Genomic DNA, 22,861 nt, shown 5'->3' with positions numbered 1-22,861 from the left:
GGCTTCAGGCTCTCATGTCTACATGGAAACTCTGGACACACACACATTATGGCATCACACCCCACCCTTACCACAACAGAGTATGCATGCATAAATAAATACACAACACAACTTTTGTTTGGGAAAATATTGCTGCTAGTTTATTCCATACAAAAGTATGCAATATGGTGGGTTATCTTACGGGCGATCCAAGGGCAGGCAGCTGTACCAACCTATGCTGCCCTGCCCGCCTGATGAGCCAAGCACTGTGGAGAAACCAATCAGCGCTACCCTTATGGGGGGTGATCCCCTTACTGGATCACGGGTGATCCCCTTACTGGATCACGTGACACATTGGTCCCTTATTACTCACGCGCCTTTCAGGGCAGAGCGTAGCAAGGCAAACCCCCGGTTGTTCAGGACTAACGGGGCGCCAACGTATTTGTTCCAGGACCCTCCACACGATGTTCCTTTGATTTGGCTCTGGCACTCCTATTGTGCTCTTGCAGAGGTAACCTTTGTGTACCCATATGCTTCCAGATCGCCCTGTAACTCCGCTACAGCTCTGGAGGCGGCCACCGTTGCCTAAAGAGCCCCCCCACCAAAACAGTTCCTTTCTCACTGCAACCTGCAACTTCACTGGCCATCTTCATGTCCAGTAGGAACAGATCCAAGCCCACCTGTGCCAAGTGCACCCCAACTTTGTAAAATAACCTTTGGTGTTCGCCCGGCATGGCTCATGCCTGATGAAGCCAAAGCCCCTTGCTCTGCGAATTTGCGCATGGAGCGGTTTATGGTTCTCTGGGAAAGGACCAGTGCCTCGCATGCCCTGCAAGGATTTGATGGCCTCGCAGGAGGGGGCTCTACTCTTAAACATCGCTATCTTCCTTCAAGCTGAAGTGGCTCCCACCTCCTGAACCCTGTAGTTGCAGCTCTCTAGCCTTATGTGCACCCTATCACCTGGTTCAATGGAATCGCAGCCCACTCGTTTATAGGACCGCTTCCACAACCAGCCTATATACGTGGCTATGTGGACGGGGCATTTCGTGCATCACTGAAGCGACCCGTAGCCTGACCTGGGAGCAGAGTGCACCTCTTAGTTGAGGTTGACCCGACATGTGCACAGACCTTCTCTATAATAATCCATAGCGAACAAGACTGTTGTCCGCCAAGCGCACACTATTGCAGTCACAACAACAATTTGGAGAGAACTTACGCCTGCTACCAGACTTGCTTGACTAACGCTCTATCACAGATGCCAACGTCCCTGCTAACCAGCTGAGATCCCTGATGCTCTATAGGTCTTGCCCCTACTCTATTTATGCAGTTTCCTGCAATGTACCCTTCTGCCCTTGTATGGACGGGAAAATACCTACGACATTGCAAAACTCACTGAACTCGCATTCGCAGGCAGTTCAGTGGGGGAGAGGGGTCCTTAGGATTGGCTCTGCTACATTGCCTGGCCTTCCAGCCTGCAAGCACCCTCGTCTGGCAGCAGCCTATCTGCTGTGTTGCCCATGCAGTATCCACACCCTGGCGCAAGCCGTCCCGTTCTATACCTCTGCTAACAGACTACCTTCAGTGAGGCAAGGGTGAACGGTTGTATGTTGTGCGTCTGGCCATAAGAACCTTGGTTTTCTTTGGCAGGGATCAAATTGCTGCATCTCTCACCCCCACAATAGTGGCATGTGCAGTTCTATTGCCTTCTACACTTCAGGGTGGGACTAACATACCCCACGAGACCACAGAATCGTGTGTGTCTTCCAATGATTATTAGGATCCGAGAATCCCGGTGTCAGTTGGTGACTATCCAACTGGTGTGGATGGGTTGTTAACCATGCCTGGCAATACGTACTACCTTAGACAAACCTCTCCTGGCCTGCATCTATGTCTTTCTTACACATATTTACTGGTTTATGCCACATGGCACCCTGCTAGTTGGTGATACGGAACCTCCTACCCAGCATAAGCTGAAAATCCTGCGTTGCCATTCCGCCACCTGTGTATCTTGGGTCACACTCCTATGTCACCTAACCTTGGTTCTAGAATGCACTTAATCTGCACCGTTTGCCAGGTGATTGCACAGCCTTCTTTGATTGCTAGACCCTGGTGAACACATTAATGGTGTTGAATCTGGTTTGAAACAATATATGCATTGTGCCCTCTATTTGAGATAACTCCCCCCTTCGTTGAGTGATGGCTACACAGGTGCCTGCACAAGTCACCCAACGGACAAGTTGGCCCTGACTACCTTGTGTTCTGGTGACAGATTTGGAAAGAGCCTTGCCTTCAAATGCTGCCCCCTGGGAAACGAACAATGCCCGTCTGAGACATGGTGATGCCCTCATGTAGCCTCGAACCCCTGTTCAAACAAGAGTGCCAACTCCAACTAATTAAACCCACACCTAGACAATGGGTGGGGTCTAGCTATCCCCAAACCTCTGCTGTTGTAACCCACGGTTACACGTCCTGTTTAGTTCAATGTAATAATTAATGGCAGTGACAACCACACTGGCCTAATACTGGGATGTGTCAATGCGGCCCAGGGTGATCTTACACAATCTGCTTGGTGTGGATGGGTGCAACTTTACCGGGCTGAAGTGCAATCCCTTTGACAATTTCTCCCGACAAGATGTGCCAATGCAGGTAGAAGAAAGTTATCCGGCCCGCCTTACTTCCTGTCCAAGTTATCTGAGTAAATTAGTGACAGAAGCATGCTTGGACTGGTAGCTGATACGGTTACTTACGCCTGCAAAAATGCTCAGCTCAGCCCGCTAGACAATTGTTTCCATTGGAAAGCGGTGCAAGACAGACCTCCAAGCACTTAAGGCGGTACCTCGGAGTAGGGCTCTAATCTCCCGATGCCCTTTGGATAGGGTACCACATCTGTCTGTAAGCCGCTCAGTGCTACTGATGCCTGGCGCTTCCTGACCCACACCCAGCTCTCCCTGATACAATCCGCTCATGGCTGGGACTCAACGGTGCGGCGAAAGACCGAGACCTACTAGCCTGACCTTAGCTCTTCACCAGGCTCCCAAACCAGAGCCTTCCACAAACCTAGTGGCCTAAAACATTCTCCCTGGGGGCGGCTGCGAATGGACTGCAAACAACTCCTAGGTATTCTCTACCAACGTTTCGGGCTGGTTAGGGTATGCACCTAAGCCTGACTGAACCCGCCTCTCTAGTCAGGAGAAGAAAGTACACAATTAAGCTGACACCTGCCCACCCCGTAGGTGGTTAGGCAGAGATACCAGCTTATCCTAGAGGCAAATGTAATGTGCCAACCGCACTCCCACAGTGACACACTATGCACCCTACAGAAGAGACTCCATACCAGGTTATTTTAATTACCCATTGTATCGTCCATCCAAGAGAAACTTACTTCCATCTGCCCCTATTACCCTGTTCTATCACCTCATCAAGACATTAAGGGATTACCTAACTCATTGGGGCAATTGGACCACCATCCTACAGCTCAATTAACACCACCCTGTAGTTGCTGCTAGGAACTGTAAATAGCATAACACCTTATGCATCCACTCAATCAGCAGTGTATCCTACTAACACTTGTAGCAGGGCGCATATCATAAGTACCTCATGCCCAACTGAGGCATCACATATCTCATATAACGCACGGACACACAGACCCTTCTGCGATTAGAATTACCACCTCGTGTGCCTAGCAGCGCCCGGATGCATCACGCAGACCAGCCAGTAGAAATGCTGGTGATGACCGGGGTAAAGCCCAAAACAAACAAGTGTCACTGACACTAAGTCAGTCACTAATACAGTAGCTAGCCAATGTGCCGGTTGAAAAAGACTAAGATTTCCCTCCTCCAGTCCGAAGCCCTGCACACGTTGATTTCATTGGTCAGTTTCCAATAGTCTCTGAGCTCTCGGTCGGCCGTTCTGGTCATCAACCACATCCACTCACCCCATGTATAGCATCCTGTGGCGCAGGACAAGCCTCACGGCCAGGCATAAAAACAGCATCAAAACACCCCGCGCTGCTGCTCCAAACCAGTCCAGTCACATCGCAGAGATCATCCCAAACTCTGCCCAGGGTGAGTCGAGAGCCAAGGTATGATGCCCCCTGGACATCTCAGATAAGACCCTTAAATTGACTAGCGGCGCTAGAACGCCAGCAGCTGAACAGCAGGGGCCGCACTACAAGACTGCCTCCTCTAAAGCCTGAGGCATCAGTGCCTGCAGCTTGGTCACATACGTGACTGGTGGACCTTGGCTGTATAATCCCCCCAGAGTGTGGCAAGAGCCGATTTGCCTTCCCAAACAGACAACCGAACAATGCCAGGCTTGTGTAATAAACAGGCGAGTGTTCTAGATGTCCATTTCTTGAAATCAGGCTATGACAACTCCTGTGTGCCCCCCACGCCGCGTTAAGATGCGTGGTAACCCATTCAACAGACTGTCCACTCTAGGTCGTCACTAGACATTGCTGCCCTCTCTTTGCCAATAAGCCGATTCAAGAGTCATAAATGATTTCCTTGTCACTGTTGGCATGATCATTCTCACTACTGAGGCTCATGGATAAGAATTCCGGGGAAAAGCAAGTGTGCCACTCTTTTCTGCTCCCCCGTTGCATCTCACTCAGTCATGCATGCCTCAAGCACACAGAGGCAGGGCAGCCCGCCCCAAAGGCACTGCCAGGGACCTCAAGAGAAATCAAACTCAATAACCTCACAGGGGTACAATCCCTGCTATAGGGAAACAAATTGACACATGTTGGCATCTGTCCCCACTATGCTTATTCTGTACTATGCACTAACCTTTCTCCATAACCATTTACGAGACAACCTGCTTGATTCCAGAAAGCCATTTATCCTGAGGGCAAAGATCAAAACATTACCTGATTGTGGTTAGCTGGCACAGTAACCTATAATGCTGTGAAATTATGTAAGGGCACCAGCTGACTGATACCACGCTACAGGGATACAGCTCCCTGCCACAGACCATCACATAGGCGACGAGCATGTCAGGAACCAGGGCATCATACCTGTCCTGTACCAGCGACAAGCTAACCAAAAGATATACCAAGCGCAAGGCAGCAGGTGCACACAGCTCACCGCTAGGAACATTGCCCCTTTAGGGCACACAAGCAGGCCCACCCGGCGAGAGCATAGCCAACATCACCAACGACCTCAGAAATGGAGCGGCGCCCTTATACAAGTGCAAGCATGATACCAAAAGCGAGGCCCAAGGTGCGCATTTTAAATCATTACCGGACAAACCCATTAAATAGGAACACCGGAGGGTACTTATATGGTGCAGGGCAGCAATGTCCTCTAGTCCTCTTACCCTTAGGTGACACCCCATGAAAAAACACAGCCACAGGATGCGCAGAGCCCGAAACACGTCTGTCCCAGGCTCCAGCAAGCACGCTTCGATGTCTATACTCAATTATACTGTGCTTTCAATCCCCTTTTCAGGTAGGCACACTCTCAGCCCTTGCACTGTTATCCCGGGGTACAACTTGTGTCTTGAGCTTTATCCTCACCTCAGGGGGGCCATCCTCACCCAGACTGACTGCATGTCCTGCCATACCCAGGCAGTGCTGGTCAAGACGCAGAGGGACTGTCGTTCATTAGACTTGCAGCCAGACGCAGGGATATGATAGGTCTTTGTGTTCGCCTGTGAGGCAGTAGCAACAGGACCGCAAACCACTCCTGGAATTTTTATAACAATATTGTATATGGAGTTTCTGGTTGGCCAGGGTATGCACCCAAGCCAGGCAGAACCCCCCACTCCAGTCAGCGGAGCCAGCGAGGATAATCTGCTGCGACTGAACACTGCAACACAGCCTGTGCTGCAACGAACCAAAACATGCCTCAACAGGGCCCAATGGCCAGCCTGACCTAGAGCAAAGGAACCTGCTTGGCTTTTAACAATGCCATCACCAGGGTAAAAGGCACCAGTGTAGCACCAGTGCGCACCTGATGCACTTGGGCCACTGCCGACAATCCTAGGGCCAAGCGCCGCGTTGGATTCCCATAAATGCAATCACTTGCCGGTTGGGCGAAATTAGAGCGAACGAACACATCCGTTGAAGGCTAACAAATATGCACATCACCGTTGAAGAGTACTAGGCGCGGCGTTGAGAAACCGGAGCATCACATCAAGTTACGGTACAGTAATGACACGCCTGTGTTCAATGGGATCTGAAACATTTCTATCATGAGAGCTACTTGTGCCTAATGAAGCTTGTCCCAGGCCACAACCTTATTAATGCTTTAATAAGGACTACATCAAACAGGGTTACATTGGTGGCACCCCTGGGCAAGATTACTAGCAATGAACACATCTGTGCAGTTCTAAGGTTTGCTAGCAGACTGCGCAACAGACGCGAGACCCTGCCGATTCCCACTACTCGGTGATCGCCCCCCCGAGCACCACAAAAGCCGTGCCCGGTCGCGAGCCCTCCACTTGCCACTTCCTCACGAATGTTTTCTTTTTTTTTTGCATATTTATATAGCGCAGACTCGACCCGAAGGTATGGAGCGCTTTACATAGCACGGTATTTACATTACACATTCAGGCACGGGGAGATCAAGTCATTTGCCCAGCATCTCAGGATGTGGACGCGACCTCGAGGCTCGAACCCTGGTTTTCCTGCAAGGTTTCCCGTTCGGCCATGACGACCCTCCCCACCCCCAGGGATGGAGCCACTTGATGATGGCTTACCCCGCCACGGCCCCTGATCGACCGGGCCACTCCGGCTGGGGACCCCATTCACCCAGTGGGCAGAGGGCCCCCAAAACGGTTGGGATGCTCTACTCTGCAACAACCTGCTGGTTGTCCGATGCTAGCGAAGCAACTAGGTGCCAGAAGGAAGCGGGCCAGCGGTCTTCCCGACCCCAGATCCCCCCCCATACCAGCTGCCGCACTCCGCCCATATTCTGGCCGGGGGAGGAGGGCCCGTTCAGAGTTTAGGATTATGCGGAGTAACCTGGAGGTTGGGAACCTCAGGTAATGGCGAGGCAGTTGCAACCGGGCCCACGCAGTCTCTAATACCTGCTGCCGTACACCACAAGCGTTGGACCAACGGTGTTTAAACACATAGCCTTTACCGTCATAATGGAAGACCTTAACCCCTAGCCACCGTGACACGTGAGGATTACACCCCGCCCGTTGGCACCGCCTGCCCAGTCATGTTGGGACCATGTGAAGCCCGACCCGCTGACGGGCGAGGCCTCCCCCACCTGAAGAAAATGCCATTGCCTGTAATGTTAAACTCGTACACCCAAACGTTGAAACAGCGTTTTTTTTTTTTTTTTGCTGCATCTTTTATATAGCGTGGACTCGACCCGAAGGTATTGGAGCGCTGTACATGAGTACCGTATTTACATTACATATTCAGGCACGGGGAGATTAAGTGATTTGCCTAGAATCACAGGACGCGACCTCGAGGCTCGAACTCTGGTGTCCTGCACCAAAGTCAGCAGCTGCACATGAGCACCGTATTTACATTACATATTCAGGCACGGGGAGATTAAATGATTTGCCCAGGATCACAGGACGCGACCCCGAGGCTCGAAACCTGGTTCCCTGCACCAGAGTCGGCGGCTGCACATGAGCACCGTATTTACATTACATATTCAGGCACTGGGAGATAAGTGATTTGCCCAGGATCACAGGACGCTACCTCGAGGCTCGAACTCTGGTTTCCTGCACCAAAGTCGGCAGCTGCACATGAGCACCGTATTTACATTACATATTCAGGCACGGGGAGATTAGGTGATTTGCCCAAAAACCCAGGACGCGACCCCGAGGCTCGAACCCTGGTTTCCTGCACCAAAGTCGATGGCTGCACATGAGCACCGTATTTACACTACATATTTAGGCACGGGGAGATTAAGTGATTTTCCCAAAATCACTGGACGCGACCTCGTGGCTCGAACCCTATTTACCTGCACCAAAGTCGGCGGCTGCACATGAGCACCGTATTTACATTACATATTCAGGCACGGGGAGATTAAGTGATTTTCCCAAAATCACAGGACGCGACCTCGAGGCTCGAACCCTGGTTTCCTGCACCAATGTCGGCAGCGCAGCCGACGGACCACATCTCCTCTCCTCGAGCACATACGGGCTGCAGATAGGGGCTTGCGGGTGGGGGCCTGCTGTTGATCCGGCTTGCCTCACAGCTCCCGCACATGTATAGTCCCATCTCCCCCCTAGCCCCCCCGTCATCCGGAATCGCCACCGGAGCAACTTACTTGCTGGGGCGATGTGCCTCTCTACCCGTGTGTTACCGCCGCTGCCCTCTCCCCAACCCAAGGTGCCTCCAGGGCAGCTGGCGGGAAGGAGAGGCAGGTGCTGGACATACATGTTCCAGGCCCCCCTCCAGTTGCCCGATGCATCTCCGGCCGAGGAGCATTCCGGTGACTGGCTCACACAAAGTATTGCTGCAGGTTTATTCAGAAACCCGCTCCGTGAGCCAATCCCCACCCCTCCCTCGGCGAACCGGGCATTAGCAATGGCCTATACCAGCCGCACATACTAGTGAGGGGAGGGAGGGGGTTGGGAAGGGGATACACTCACCGGAGGTCGGATCGGCACGGACTCGTGGAGAGGCGGGGAAGACGGCGTGTCCAGGACACCTCCCGAGCGAGCGATGGCATGTCCGGCAAGACGGCGTGTCCGGCGCAAAGAGGACGCCAAGATGGCCGGGGGAGGCATAAATACCTCCCCCTCCTCTACGTGCCGGAAGTGACGCGACTGATAAGGGGACTCCTCCTAGAGTCCCCCATTATTAGTGGGGGTGGGGAAATGCCCAAATGGGACTAAGGGGGGCCGCGGGCAGCCGCAGAGAATGGTACACAGCAAAGGCTATGCCTGGCCGCAGTCCTGAGGGGAGAACCAGCCTACGTTCTAAGAACGTGTTTTGCAGGCACAGCAAAGGCGCACCAGTGTGGAGAGCGGGCATGCAGCCATACATTTCATGTGTAGAGGGGGCGGGAGGGGTTTAATTCAATTAAAATATAAAACTTAACTTCTCCAGGCCCCAGGCTGCTTCAGCTCCTGGCCGGGTCCTGATTCACGCTCTTTCCGACTCCTCAACAGGAAGTAGCCACCCACAGGCAGCCTCCCTCCCCTCCGCCAATCACAACGCAGCAATGGCAGCGTTGTGATTGTTGAGGCGCAGCGGAGAGCGCCCCAGCCGGGTCATTTTCTCTATATAGTCTGCATGCAGCAGCCTACATAGAGAAAAAGGGGGAGTGCGCATGACTCCTTTGTTCAGCCCTGGGGCTGACCAAACAGTCACTACCCACAACAGTGGGAAAAGCCACTCTCCCCCTGCCCTCGAGCAGGACCGCCCACCCGCCCGCCCACAACCAGGCACTCCAGGCACTTCTGCTTTCTCACAGTGCGAGAGACAGTAACATAAAATGGTACTTATACCATTTTACGTTTCTGCTTCTCACACTACGAGAAAGCAGTGAGGTGACGCCCTCATGGAGGAGCTGCCACTGGTAACCCGTATCGAGACTAGGCATCATGATATGATGAGGTTTCCCAATGATGACGCATGCCAGCTACGGTGGGTGATGGAAACCGTCCTATAAAAGGCGAGCTATTTGGTGGTTATGTTTCCAGCTAGGCTATTAATGCACACAGACCCAGGGGTTTCTTTCTGTGTTTGGATAACTTTATACATAATCATTATGTAAAAGAGATAAAAGGTCATACCCAGATTTATGGGGTGTTATGCAACTTCCTATGCTTTTCACACTTCAAAGAGAGATGATATATTTATGGTGTTGAGCTTACTTAAAACTTGGAAAGGGCATATAAAGCCAGATTAAAAAGTCATACGCAATCTGGTGTTTGCTTATGACCTTTTTGTTTGCATTGCGGTTGCAGTTTTTGCCACATATAGAATCTGAAGCACAGTTAATGAACTGACCTAAAGTAAGTTTTGAAAAGGCAGTCTTTTCAAAAAGTTATTTTTTCACGTGTCTGGTTATTTGTGGACAGGGTAATTAACCGTTGAGTACTTTGAAGAACTATCCTATAATTAAAGACTATGTCTTATGTATTCTAGTGGACTGGAACCTAACAATAGCCATGGAAAATGTGCTATTTCCTGCCCCATAATGTAGGGAGTGATTGTAACGAGAAAGTCCGACCGTCTCAATTAAAATTTGGGGAACAAATAATATAGCTGTCTACAAGAAAATTATGTTTGTTTCTCTAGGGTTGATAGTTAAGATGATAGCTAATGATTTCTCCTTTGCCCTGAAATCAACCTCTTGGTCCTCAGCCAACCAGGAGTTAACCCCAAGTCTCATATGGTCAGTCCAGCCCCACCTACATTTGAATCCTGCTTATATTGAATGCAGGAAACTTCCCAAACCGCAGGCGACAGCTGTCCTTGGGCTAATGTGGAGACTATGCTGTTAAAAAGTGCAGCTCTCTCCCCGGCTCCTCAGTCTTTTACTGCTGGGTGCCTACACATCACATTGTGGAGCCGGACTGTGTACAGCTATTATTTACCAAAAGAAATATTACCCTCATTTGGACCATGAAACACCTTCCCGAGTGGCTGATGACAAGCTGGGATATAAAAATCAGCACAAACGTTTGTCAAAAGATGACAAACAATAGTTGCACTAAGTGAACATGATAACAGTTCTTGTTTGTTTTATATAAATATATATATATATATGTTGTACTAGAAAATAAGGAGGCGACAGTGACCTATACAGAATGCTAGCACATACACAGTATTCGGGACGTATGTTAATCAAACAAACAGTAAAGTGTGCTCAATGGAACAAATAACACCACATCACCACAATAGTGTAAGGTATATAGAAGAAAACTTTTAGATATACCAAAAATATGAATTGAATGTCCAGAGCACCATCAATTAATTAGTAAACAGTCCGTAAATTTGACAGGTCCAAATTCGTACAGCGAGATCCAAAACAATGAAGTTGATACGAGAGATCAATGGTTCCAGTTGTTTTAATAAATTCTTCACTTTCTTGCAAAAACTGGTATGCAAAACAGCCACAAACTGGTATGAAAAACGGCCGACACGTGTTTTGTCGTATTAAATGACTTTTTCAAGGCTTTGATAAATTGTCACTGCTGGAATGCAAGTCGCATATCCAACCTAAGTAAGTAGTTAAAATCTTGATCCTTGGAGTCCTGAGGACCAAACTTAACAGACGACCCGTAGAAATTCCCTCCTCATGTGGACTAGCACAGTAAGTGTCTACAACCCTCAATGCAGTAAAATGTATCCAAGGGCAGGACTTGAACAAAAACGTCAGTAACAAAGCTGTTCGCCCGTAAAACAACCGAGCCCTGATAAGCCTAGATCTTGGACTTTGGCCGACGCCACGTCTGGGTGTACACGTTTACTATTTAATTGATGGTACGCTGGACATTCAATTCATATATATATATATGCTGAATAGTATTCACACATATGAAAAAATAACATTCCACCATAAGTATGGCAGACATAGGAACTGAAAGAGCACATTTACAGTTTTTTTTAGAGAGAGACGACTAAAAACGGAGAAGTAAGCTTTTATGTGTGTCCCAATGCAGGATTAGTATTCAACCTTTTCAGAAATCATTGTAATTAACAGATCTGAATTTCTATGTAAAGGCTACATTACATTCATTCCCTTTAGTGCCTTGTTGTCTGTGTTTCTATATTGGTGAATCTTGTCATTTAAGTCATTCTGGGCCCCTCCGCTGTTGTGAAACTGTAGTCCTACATCTATGTTTGAGAAACTTTCCGGTTTTTCATTTTCAAAATCTGGTCACCCTAAAAGGTAGAAGAAGGAATATAATATGAGAGGGAAAGGGACGGGAGAGTAAACAGAAAGGTAAAAGGTGGAAGAGACAGAAGAGGGGAGTAGACTGAGAAAAGGAAGAGTCAGAAAGGACAACAGGTCACACTAGGAAAAGGAAGACTAAAGGGGCGAGAAGAGGATAGTAGAGACAGAGGGGACGATAAAGACCTAGACAGAGTGGGAGTACGATTAGTGGGAAAAATGGACAATATACAACACACATTAATTTATGGGAGTAGGAACGTTACGGACCCAATGTGCTTTACTGTTCACCATTTGAAGAAAATGTTACAAAAAATTGCTTGAGGAAGATGGAGACTCTAGATAGGGCGCTTTGTTTCCAGGGCATCTGATTGCCAGAACACTTTGCTGCAAACTCTGTGCAGGTTATCCCAAACTGTACTGAAAAGCTGCCCACCCTATTTAAGGATGCTACAATTAAAGATGGGGTCTTGACGCAGTTTCTCAAAGGCATTTACTAATATGTAGGAAAAAACATTTACCATAAAGGAAGTAACTTCTTTCTGGTCATCAAGTGTGTGCGGCTGGTCTTGTAGACAGCACATGAAAAAGGCCGTGTCATATCTTCTACTCATTACACTTCTTCCAGTAACTGGGGTTAGATAGTTTGACCACTCATGCAAAGCCCAGATGTTTGGCATGCAATGTAACTCTTGACACATTTGTATAAATTGGGAAGGATTTTCTTGAATCCTCAGTCTCCATGCACTGAGTTGATTATCATCAAAATGTACAGTCTTTGTCAGTTTCTGACTGGGAGTTCTCTCACTGCCTTTAGGAAGAACAAGCAAAATACCAGATTCTTCAAAGGTTTCTCGAATTGCACAGATGCGGAAGGCTACCTCTCCTGGAATCGGCGACCCAAACTTTGTTCTGTCTGTGGCAAATATTGGAGATCTTGAACTGGGATGCTGTTTCACCAAACCCAGTCCAAAGCTTGGGCTCTTCTTAGAATTACTAAACACTTCAATCCATTCACTGGAAAAATCGGAAGAGTCTATGAGTCCACCTGGAAAAACGTGAGCACTGGGCATGAAACTGCTAGTCTTGCTTCTCTTAAGTAGAAGCACTTCATAGTCATAGGCACTTTTCAAAGGCCAGCTGGCGCCCTTCTCCTTTAAGAGGGGTAAAGGAGTCCTTTGTAAAACTGTATTTCCATTTCTAGCAGCTACAATCAGTGTAGCAGCTTCTCTCCAGTGCTTTAATGCTAGGTTCATTGTGGGTGGAGCAGTATTCAGTAAGCCCACAGACCTCAGCTGTTATATAAGATTGTATTTGTCTTCCCTTTCTGGTCTTGATTCATAGGTTGGTTTGCTTGCAGCACAGACTGAGTTCTGCAGAGATATATAAAACAAAGAAAAAAGATTACATATTTTATTATAAATGGTCATTTAATATGTCACATTCCCTGTTGTAAAAGATACGTTCAGAGATTTATCACTAATGAGAGTAGTAGTAACAATGAAAATAAGTTTATTAAGACGTATGTCCATTAAAAATAAACATCCACATCATTAAAAGCATACAGCAATTACATAAACCATCATCCGAACATTACATATTTAAAGACTAACGTTTGATGTGTAATAAGTATTAGAAAACATGAAATGCCTATGGCAATATCAAAGAATTGCATATTCGCCAAAAATGTAATTGCATTCCACCTTGACCAAATCTGTTATTTTTAAAAAACTGATTTTAAAAATGTTCTATGCGCGAATAAATAATGAGGACAATCATTAAGGGAAAGGGAGATTAAAAGATTTAATTTTTCAATAACATTTACACATTCCATTCGCATCTCTAGTCCTATTGTAGAAAATTGGGTTACAACTAAGCAGCATTTTAAGTAGTTTATGTGCAATTTGGAGTTGGGGCTTGTCAAATTGGGAAAAAACCCTGCCTGACTGAGGGTGTTGATCGTAAACTTTATGGAGGGTTTCTTACAAAGATATTCCATGTCTAGCTTTTGGCAAGTGTTGGGAAATGGTACCAATGTTCTTATTATACCAAAAGTACTATGCATGGTTTAAATGTAATTCATTCTTTTGAGACAATCCATAGCCCATTTCCTTTCACTTACGAGAATCTCTTTGTTGTAGTAGAAGAAGTACAGTAGTGCAGGGTAGATTATGTAAGATGTTTATTTAAGTAGATGTCATAAAGAGGCCCACCAAGAGCTGCCTTCCTGCTGTTCAGCCCATTCTCCAACTGACTCTCTCACTCATCTAACATTCCACAGCATCACCACGCACCAACATTCCACATCCAAGTCACACTGGCTGAGCAGCAGGTATAACACATCTCCCTTCTTTGCAAAGAATAACATTACGAACTCTTGCATGCATGTTTACTTCATAGCAAACGAGATACAATAAAGGTGCATGGAAATAACGGGTGGAAAACATTGCACACATGATGCATAACTGAATAAGCAATGTTTTATAACATATAAATTGCAAAGAACCACATTTGAAACTACAGAAAATAAAGGTACGTGGAAATAACAGGTGGAAAACATTGCACACTTGATGCATAACTGAATAAGCAGCATGTCATTACATAATAATTGCAAAGGTCCATGCATGTTACCACAGCAAATAAAGAAATAAATATAAACATATAATAAGAATACACTCACGTTCTCCCTTCCTAACCATAAACTCTACCACACCACAAATCCTCTACCAATCCCAGGCCAGCATAACAGACATACAAGACAGCACACAGGGAACAAACCACCTTAGGCGCAGTAGAGAACCACCCAGAGCAAATGAACAAAACTTCAAGAAAGGTGGAACACCTTGGCTTAAATGATGCTTAAATAATGCCCTTCACTCTAACCCATAGTTAGGGTGGAACAGCCACTCCCAGCACACGTTATTTTGGCTTAAACACAGCCCATCACCCTAACCCATAGAAAGGGTGGAACAACTCTTCAAACACAAGTCATTTGGCTTACACACTGCCCTTCACCCTAACCCAAAGTAAGGGTAGAACAACACTCCAATCGCACGTCATATGGCTTAAACCCTGCCCCTCCCCTTAGCCCGTAGAAAGGGTGGAACAACAAACTTCAACCACCAGTCACTTGGCTTAAACCCTGCCCTTCACCCTTATCCAGTATGAAGGGTGGAACAAAGATTCACACTACAAACACAAGTCATTTGGCTTAAACCTTGCCCTTCACCCTTACCCCGTAGGAAGAGTGGAACAAAAAAACTTCAATCACAGTTCATGACCAGACCACAGTGTACCTCAAGACCATAATCCTAACAACTTGGCCCAAATATTTGCATGTCTTACCCCAGCAACAGCACTGTGACAGAAATACTGTATGGGGTACACAAAACATACTTAATGACAAAAGCAACCATGCAGAATATATATATATATATATTCACTGAAAAAACCATAGGTTTCACACAAGTTATAGTTAGCTGTACATTTCACTCGTAAAAAACCAATGAAATTCCACGTTATAGTTAGTGCAGGCAACTATAACTCACGCGACCGCAATCCTCTGCTGATGACATATGTGTCTTTATGAAAAAAAAATATTTGTAATATATGTATAGCTAAAATTTAATGGAAGAAGACATGGGCAAATAAGTGTCTAAATACAGTATTAGCATCAGCAGAGGATTGCGGTCGCGTGAGTTATAGTTGCCTGCACTAACTATAACGTGGAATTTCATTGGTTTTTTACGAGTGAAATGTACAGCTAACTATAACTTGTGTGAAACCTATGGTTTTTTCTGTGAATTTGCAAGGTTTTTTAAATGCTAATTCCTAACTATAACGTGTGTGAAACCTATGGTTTTTTCAGTGAATTTGTACGTTTTTTTAAATGCTAAGTTACTTTACGCCGTTCGTGCCGTGCGCGCCCACTTCACGCAGTTCGTTCCGTGCACGCACGGTGCGCTTCGCGCACCGTGCGTGCACAGTGAGCACGCGGTGCGCTTCGCGCACCGCGCGCCCACTTAACCAGTTAGTGCCGTGCACGCACGGTGGGCACGCGGTGCGCTACGCGCACCGCGTGCCCACGTTACGCTGGATGGGCCATGTACGCACGATGCCCTTCGCGCACCGTCCGCACACGGAGGACATATTATGCGCTCCGTTGTGAAAGGTTTTCTGTTAAATGTTTAGTCATGGTTATATGCCATGCTCAAAAGGTGCACTGCGGGCACATTTTGAACACGGGGGGGGGGGGGAAATATGGATTTTGTTTTTGTTTATTTATTTTTTCCCCGTACGCGTACAGTAAGCGTATTCGGCGTTTTTTCAACAAAAAAAAAAAATATTTTTTGGACTTGGATGGTCTTCTGGCACACCATAACCAAGGCAAGGTGGTTAGGAGCTGTCTAGCCTGCCCCCGTTTTTTGATAACCAACTTTGTTTTTCCTCCCCCCCCCTCAGAGTGCGAGAGAGAAAATGGCGGCCGACACTTCCTGGTTTCGACCGATTCGAATGTTTACTAAGATCTAACAGCCAATCAGAATCGCGCTCGCGCACGGCACCGTACGCGTACTGTAAGCTTACAGTGCGCGCTCGGAGCGCGCTTACAGATATATATATTGATTTAAATGCTATTTTCTCAGGAACTACTGAACAGATTTACACCAGACCTACAAAAGGTACTTCCTTGACCTGAGGACTACCTCTCTGCCAAATTACAAGTAATTCTGTTCAACCGTTCGGGCTATAGCTGTGTCTAAAGGTCCTATGGAAAAATGCATGGGGAAAACGCGTTTTGGGACCCCCCTTTTTTCTCAGCCCCCGCTTGACGAATCCCCCCGAGACTTTCAGGGTAGGAGCGGAGGGTAGCGCCCCATTAGTTTTGAAAATTTCGCGAGGATTCGTCGACCGGCGCCAAAGTTATTCCAAATGGAATGTTGCGTATTTCCTATGGAAACAGGGTCCTAACTATAACTACCTACTGGCGACCGCCAGTAGGTAATATATATATATATATATATATATATATATATATATATATATATATATATATATATAAATGGATATAAATAAATATATATATATATATATATATATATATATATATATATATATATATATATATATATATATATATATATTCCAAATGCAATTTTGACGAAGTGGGTGCCCTTCCAAACGGGTCGGGGCTTGTTGGCGTCGTCACCGCCTCCATATTCCATACGAGAAATCATGCTGCCTTTACAACACAGAATCAAGCCCATCCATTTGAGAGAGTCAAAGTTGATTTTATTCCAGTAGGCAGCTCAGTAGCAATAGCATGACGCGTTTCAACCGTCTTCGGTTTTAATCATATGCACGTGTGAGGAACCACTAGCTCTGAGTTTAAATGCACTGCAGTTAAAAACAGTGAAGAAGGACAATCACATGCAGTCCACTGATTTTAAAAGGGGCACTGGTCACAATGTATTTTCATTCTAACCTGGGACTATACCATAACTTTTCTACACAATACTCTTTGTTATTAAATGACAGTTCGTTATTTTTCATCATTGTCTGAGTTTGCGTGGTTAAAGTCCCTGTTTTGTTGATTCTCGCACTACATTGACCAGCATGCATTGTAAAGATGATCAGAAAATGCGGCATCACATCCTTCCTTATTTAAAGTCAATTTCGATTTTTTGCCATGATGTTCAATAATGAGGTTGTAACATGCCCACCTTTGTGCTTTATCCGGAATAGTTCCATTCTGTGCAGGGGGCAGATACACTTTATTTCCTCCGTTTGTCCCAGAGCATCGGTCCTCATTTTCAGAGATGTTAAAATGTCTCTTTTCCTGGCTGCCTGTTTTCGTTACCTTTTCTTATTCCCAAAGTGCAGAAGAAATCTGCAAACCCTGGCTGCTACCAGTGTGTAGAAAGTCTTTAGCCAGCAGGCCTCGCATCGAGATGGTGGCAGAGCCTCCCATTCCAGCGGTGGCTCCACCAGACTCTGTCTTTTCATCAACAATGTACGCAGCCGGCGGGCACCCTTCTCATTAAATTCCAAATGCAATTTTGACGAAGTGGGTGCCCTTCCAAACGGGTCGGGGCTTGTTGGCGTCGTCACCGCCTCCATATTCCATACGAGAAATCATGCTGCCTTTACAACACAGAATCAAGCCCATCCATTTGAGAGAGTCAAAGTTGATTTTATTCCAGTAGGCAGCTCAGTAGCAATAGCATGACGCGTTTCAACCGTCTTCGGTTTTAATCATATGCACGTGTGAGGAACCACTAGCTCTGAGTTTAAATGCACTGCAGTTAAAAACAGTGAAGAAGGACAATCACATGCAGTCCACTGATTTTAAAAGGGGCACTGGTCACAATGTATTTTCATTCTAACCTGGGACTATACCATAACTTTTCTACACAATACTCTTTGTTATTAAATGACAGTTCGTTATTTTTCATCATTGTCTGAGTTTGCGTGGTTAAAGTCCCTGTTTTGTTGATTCTCGCACTACATTGACCAGCATGCATTGTAAAGATGATCAGAAAATGCGGCATCACATCCTTCCTTATTTAAAGTCAATTTCGATTTTTTGCCATGATGTTCAATAATGAGGTTGTAACATGCCCACCTTTGTGCTTTATCCGGAATAGTTCCATTCTGTGCAGGGGGCAGATACACTTTATTTCCTCCGTTTGTCCCAGAGCATCGGTCCTCATTTTCAGAGATGTTAAAATGTCTCTTTTCCTGGCTGCCTGTTTTCGTTACCTTTTCTTATTCCCAAAGTGCAGAAGAAATCTGCAAACCCTGGCTGCTACCAGTGTGTAGAAAGTCTTTAGCCAGCAGGCCTCGCATCGAGATGGTGGCAGAGCCTCCCATTCCAGCGGTGGCTCCACCAGACTCTGTCTTTTCATCAACAATGTACGCAGCCGGCGGGCACCCTTCTCATTAAATTCCAAATGCAATTTTGACGAAGTGGGTGCCCTTCCAAACGGGTCGGGGCTTGTTGGCGTCGTCACCGCCTCCATATTCCATACGAGAAATCATGCTGCCTTTACAACACAGAATCAAGCCCATCCATTTGAGAGAGTCAAAGTTGATTTTATTCCAGTAGGCAGCTCAGTAGCAATAGCATGACGCGTTTCAACCGTCTTCGGTTTTAATCATATGCACGTGTGAGGAACCACTAGCTCTGAGTTTAAATGCACTGCAGTTAAAAACAGTGAAGAAGGACAATCACATGCAGTCCACTGATTTTAAAAGGGGCACTGGTCACAATGTATTTTCATTCTAACCTGGGACTATACCATAACTTTTCTACACAATACTCTTTGTTATTAAATGACAGTTCGTTATTTTTCATCATTGTCTGAGTTTGCGTGGTTAAAGTCCCTGTTTTGTTGATTCTCGCACTACATTGACCAGCATGCATTGTAAAGATGATCAGAAAATGCGGCATCACATCCTTCCTTATTTAAAGTCAATTTCGATTTTTTGCCATGATGTTCAATAATGAGGTTGTAACATGCCCACCTTTGTGCTTTATCCGGAATAGCATCTCTGAAAATGAGGACCGATGCTCTGGGACAAACGGAGGAAATAAAGTGTATCTGCCCCCTGCACAGAATGGAACTATTCCGGATAAAGCACAAAGGTGGGCATGTTACAACCTCATTATTGAACATCATGGCAAAAAATCGAAATTGACTTTAAATAAGGAAGGATGTGATGCCGCATTTTCTGATCATCTTTACAAGTCTGAGTGTCTGCATGGTTCGGTGGGGGTATTACGTAGTGCATAGGTGCATGAATGAGTGACTCACTGTTTGTATGTGTTGAAGACAGCATGTGTGCAGGACTGTATGGGTGGATGAGTGTGTGTATGGGTGTGTCAGTGAGTGAATGACTGTCTCAATAGTGTCTTTATGAGTAACTACATATGTTTTAAACTAGTGTATGTGACTATTGGTGTATATAAGTGAGTATATGTTAGAGTGAGAGATTGAAAGAGTTCCTGTATGAATAAGTATGTGTTTTTATAAGTGATTGTTTAAAAGACTAAGTATGTGTAAGTTTCCGTAGAAGTAAGTGTGGTGGTGGGTGTATAACTGTATATGCAAGTAAATGTATGTTTGATTCTTTATTAGCATGAGTGACTATGTGTGTGAGTAACTCTATGGATGAGTGGCATTGTGTAACAGGATGTATAGGTGTATGAGTACATATGATGAGTGAGTACATGTATGAGTGACTGTATAGGACTGTTGGTGAATGAGTGGATGTGTATGTGGATCTTAGAATTACTGAATAGGTTGTTGTAACTGGTATTGGTATGTCCATTGTTTTGAAAATTTTAGTCTCTATTTTTGAATGTGTGTATCAAAGGTTATATTAGGGTGAGAGGAGGTCTGCCACTCTATCACAAGGATGATGTCATCAGTGATGTCATCAGTGATGTCATTTGAGATGTCATCAGTGATGTCATGAGTGATGTCACTGACCATGTCATGAGTGATGTAATATGTGACGTCATCAGCAGTGCATTGCGGGCGCGTGAGTTATAGTTAGCTGAACTAACTATAACGGGGGAATTTCAATGGTTTTGTACAAGTGAAAAGTCCAGCTAACTATAACACCCCTGAAACCTATGTTTTTTTCAGTGAATTTCTGAGGTTTTTTAAATGCTAATTCCTAACTATAACGTGCCTGAAACCTATGGTTTTTTCTGTGAATTTCAAAGGTTTTTTAAATACTAATTTCTAACTATGCCTACAGAGATAGGACATGTGAAGAAAGAAGAAAAAATCCACAGAAAGAAAAAAAAGAAGTGCAGAAAGAAGCAACAGAAGTCCTCAAAGACGAAGAAAAGTGCAGGAAGAAGAATAACATGCAGAAAGAACAAAAAGAAGAGCAGAAAGAATCCTTGTTGCAAAATCATCCTGTACCCTCAACTTTTTCAGACGGATACTGGTGGTAACTGAGTCTGACTAACCAGTCCTAGAGCCAGTGCTATGTTAAAAGACACTTAGAATACAGTGAAAACACCTACATACACTAGGGAACATTATGCGTTGGGGTCCCCCTGTGATTGTTTCCGGTTCAGGGAAGACATGGCTTGGCAGTTCAGGCTGGACTGTTTCCATGAGGCACAGGGTCAGACTGATTTGCATATGGCCATGTCTGAACTGGGGTGGCAGAGTGGGCTAAAGAACGGTGATGGATTAGACCCAGATCAGTTGACTGGGGGTGAGTGCTTGCAATGTTCAACACTCCGTCCATCATTTCCTTTGGTTTTTGCTTTGTTCGCCATAAGTTGGCAGGGTATGCTCAGACGTGAGTCCCTTGCTCACTTTGCCACTGGATTCAAGCAAGCCTGGCTGAAGACGGCTGAAATGCCAGAAACCGGTCCTAGGAAGCTTGTTTCCGGTTCAGGGAAGACATGGCTTGGCAGTTCAGGCTGGACTGTTTCCATGAGGCACAGGGTCAGACAGATTTGCATATGGCCATGTCTGAACTGGGGTGGCAGAGTGGGCTAAAGAACGGTGATGGATTAGACCCAGATCAGTTGACTGGGGGTGAGTGCTTGCAATGTTCAACACTCCGTCCATCATTTCCTTTGGTTTTTGCTTTGTCCCCCTGTGATTAGCATGACCTCCTCTGTAAGCCCCTAGTATATAATAGGGCAGAGGGATTAAAACTACCTCTTAAAACAGGCCACAGGGCGTTTTTGCACACGTTAACTCAGGCCCCGTCCCCTCCCTTCACCACTGTGTAAACACGCCCTGTGTCCGTTTTTAGTTGGGAGATTAAGTTCATTTGAATCCTGAGGGTCCCTAGGGTCCAACTAGCCCACTAGGTACCTCCAGTAAGTGCCACAGAGCTGCGTTGCAGAGAGGTGTAAAAAGTGGCACAGCCTGGACCACCTCTCTGCAATGCAGCTCAGTGGCGCTTACCGGAAGCACTTGGTGGGCTAGTTAGCCCCCAGGGGCCCTCAGTATTGAAGGGAAATTATACCCCCAATTTAAATCGTGCCATAGTGCGTGTTTGCACACGTCACCTCAGGCCCCGTCCCCTCCCTTCACCACTGTGTAAACGCACCCTGTGGCTGTTCTAAGTTGAGAGATTAAGTCCCCTTGAATCCTAAGGGTCCCTAGGGTCAAACTAGACCACTAGGTACCTCCAGTAAGCGCCACAGAGCTGCGTTGCAGAGAGGTGTAAAAAGGGGCTTGGCCTCAGAACACCTGTCTGCAGCGCAGCTCCCTGGCGCATACTGGAGATGCCTGTTGGGCTAGTTGGCCCTCAGGGACCCTCAGTATTGAAGAGGAATTAATTCCCCAACTTACAACTCGCCAGGGGGCGCGTTTGCAGAGTGCTTCAAGGAGGGGGCGTGGCCTCCGGCACGATGCCAGTCTTTTATTTATTTTAATTTTTTAAGAAGGGGGGCTGTGTGGTTCCCCTTCTTATTCTAATTTATTGGCCCTGATGACCCCACCCCCCAGGGCCTGTCTCCTAATTATATTTTTTTGACCCCAATCCCATGGGCCGGCCACTGTTTTTTATTATTTTAAAAAAATATATATTTATAGACACACCTAGGAAATGCCGGACAAGCCGTACGTACCTATCACCATGACGATTTGAGTGATATTCATTAAAAGGCGACTATGCATACAATGAATCCACGTGGAATGTATTTACACCACTAGTGAAGCTCTGACATGTCTGATGCCCTACCGTGCCTAATCCCGGTAGACACCCTTGTCGTTTATTTATACAAACATGGGTAGCTATTGACGGGCACATTTAATACACATGCACACCAAGCCATTCAAAGGGGATTCAACAAAAATTCGACCAAAACTATGTAAGAAACCCCCCTCACGGTTAATATAACACACATCCACTGCCGGATGTGTAATACTTTTTATTTTACTCTCTGGAAAGGGGACGAACATCACTTGAGAGTCACAGCGCGCTCCTGGCAGAACCCAATGCTGTGTTACACCCACCATTGCCTGCCGAGTGCCACACACCTCTGTGTTGTATTCCACCAGCTAGTGCATATGCTATGACAC

General features: G+C 46.2%; 1 protein-coding gene across 2 annotated transcripts in view; it reads right to left on the bottom strand.

Moving 5' to 3' along the window:
• LOC146776117 (acyl-coenzyme A diphosphatase NUDT19-like) overlaps positions 1–22,861 on the bottom strand; it is a 177,146-nt gene that overhangs the window by 101,027 nt on the left and 53,258 nt on the right. Inside the window, exons 1-2 of one of the 2 annotated variants that reach the window (XM_085639442.1) lie at positions 17,516–19,332; positions 12,317–13,168 (exon numbers count right to left, since the gene is read on the bottom strand). In XM_085639442.1, the coding sequence (XP_085495568.1) occupies positions 12,317–13,051 (735 nt within the window). In that variant the 5' untranslated portion in view covers positions 13,052–13,168; positions 17,516–19,332. Of the gene's footprint in view, positions 1–12,316; positions 13,169–17,515; positions 19,333–22,861 lie in introns of those variants that run through there. The other variant, XM_085639443.1, reaches the window with a different exon arrangement.

Source organism: Triturus cristatus, chromosome 12 (assembly GCF_964204655.1).
Source record: "Triturus cristatus chromosome 12, aTriCri1.1, whole genome shotgun sequence".
NCBI classification, from domain to species: domain Eukaryota; kingdom Metazoa; phylum Chordata; class Amphibia; order Caudata; family Salamandridae; genus Triturus; species Triturus cristatus.
This window is presented reverse-complemented; position numbering and strand designations above follow the sequence as displayed.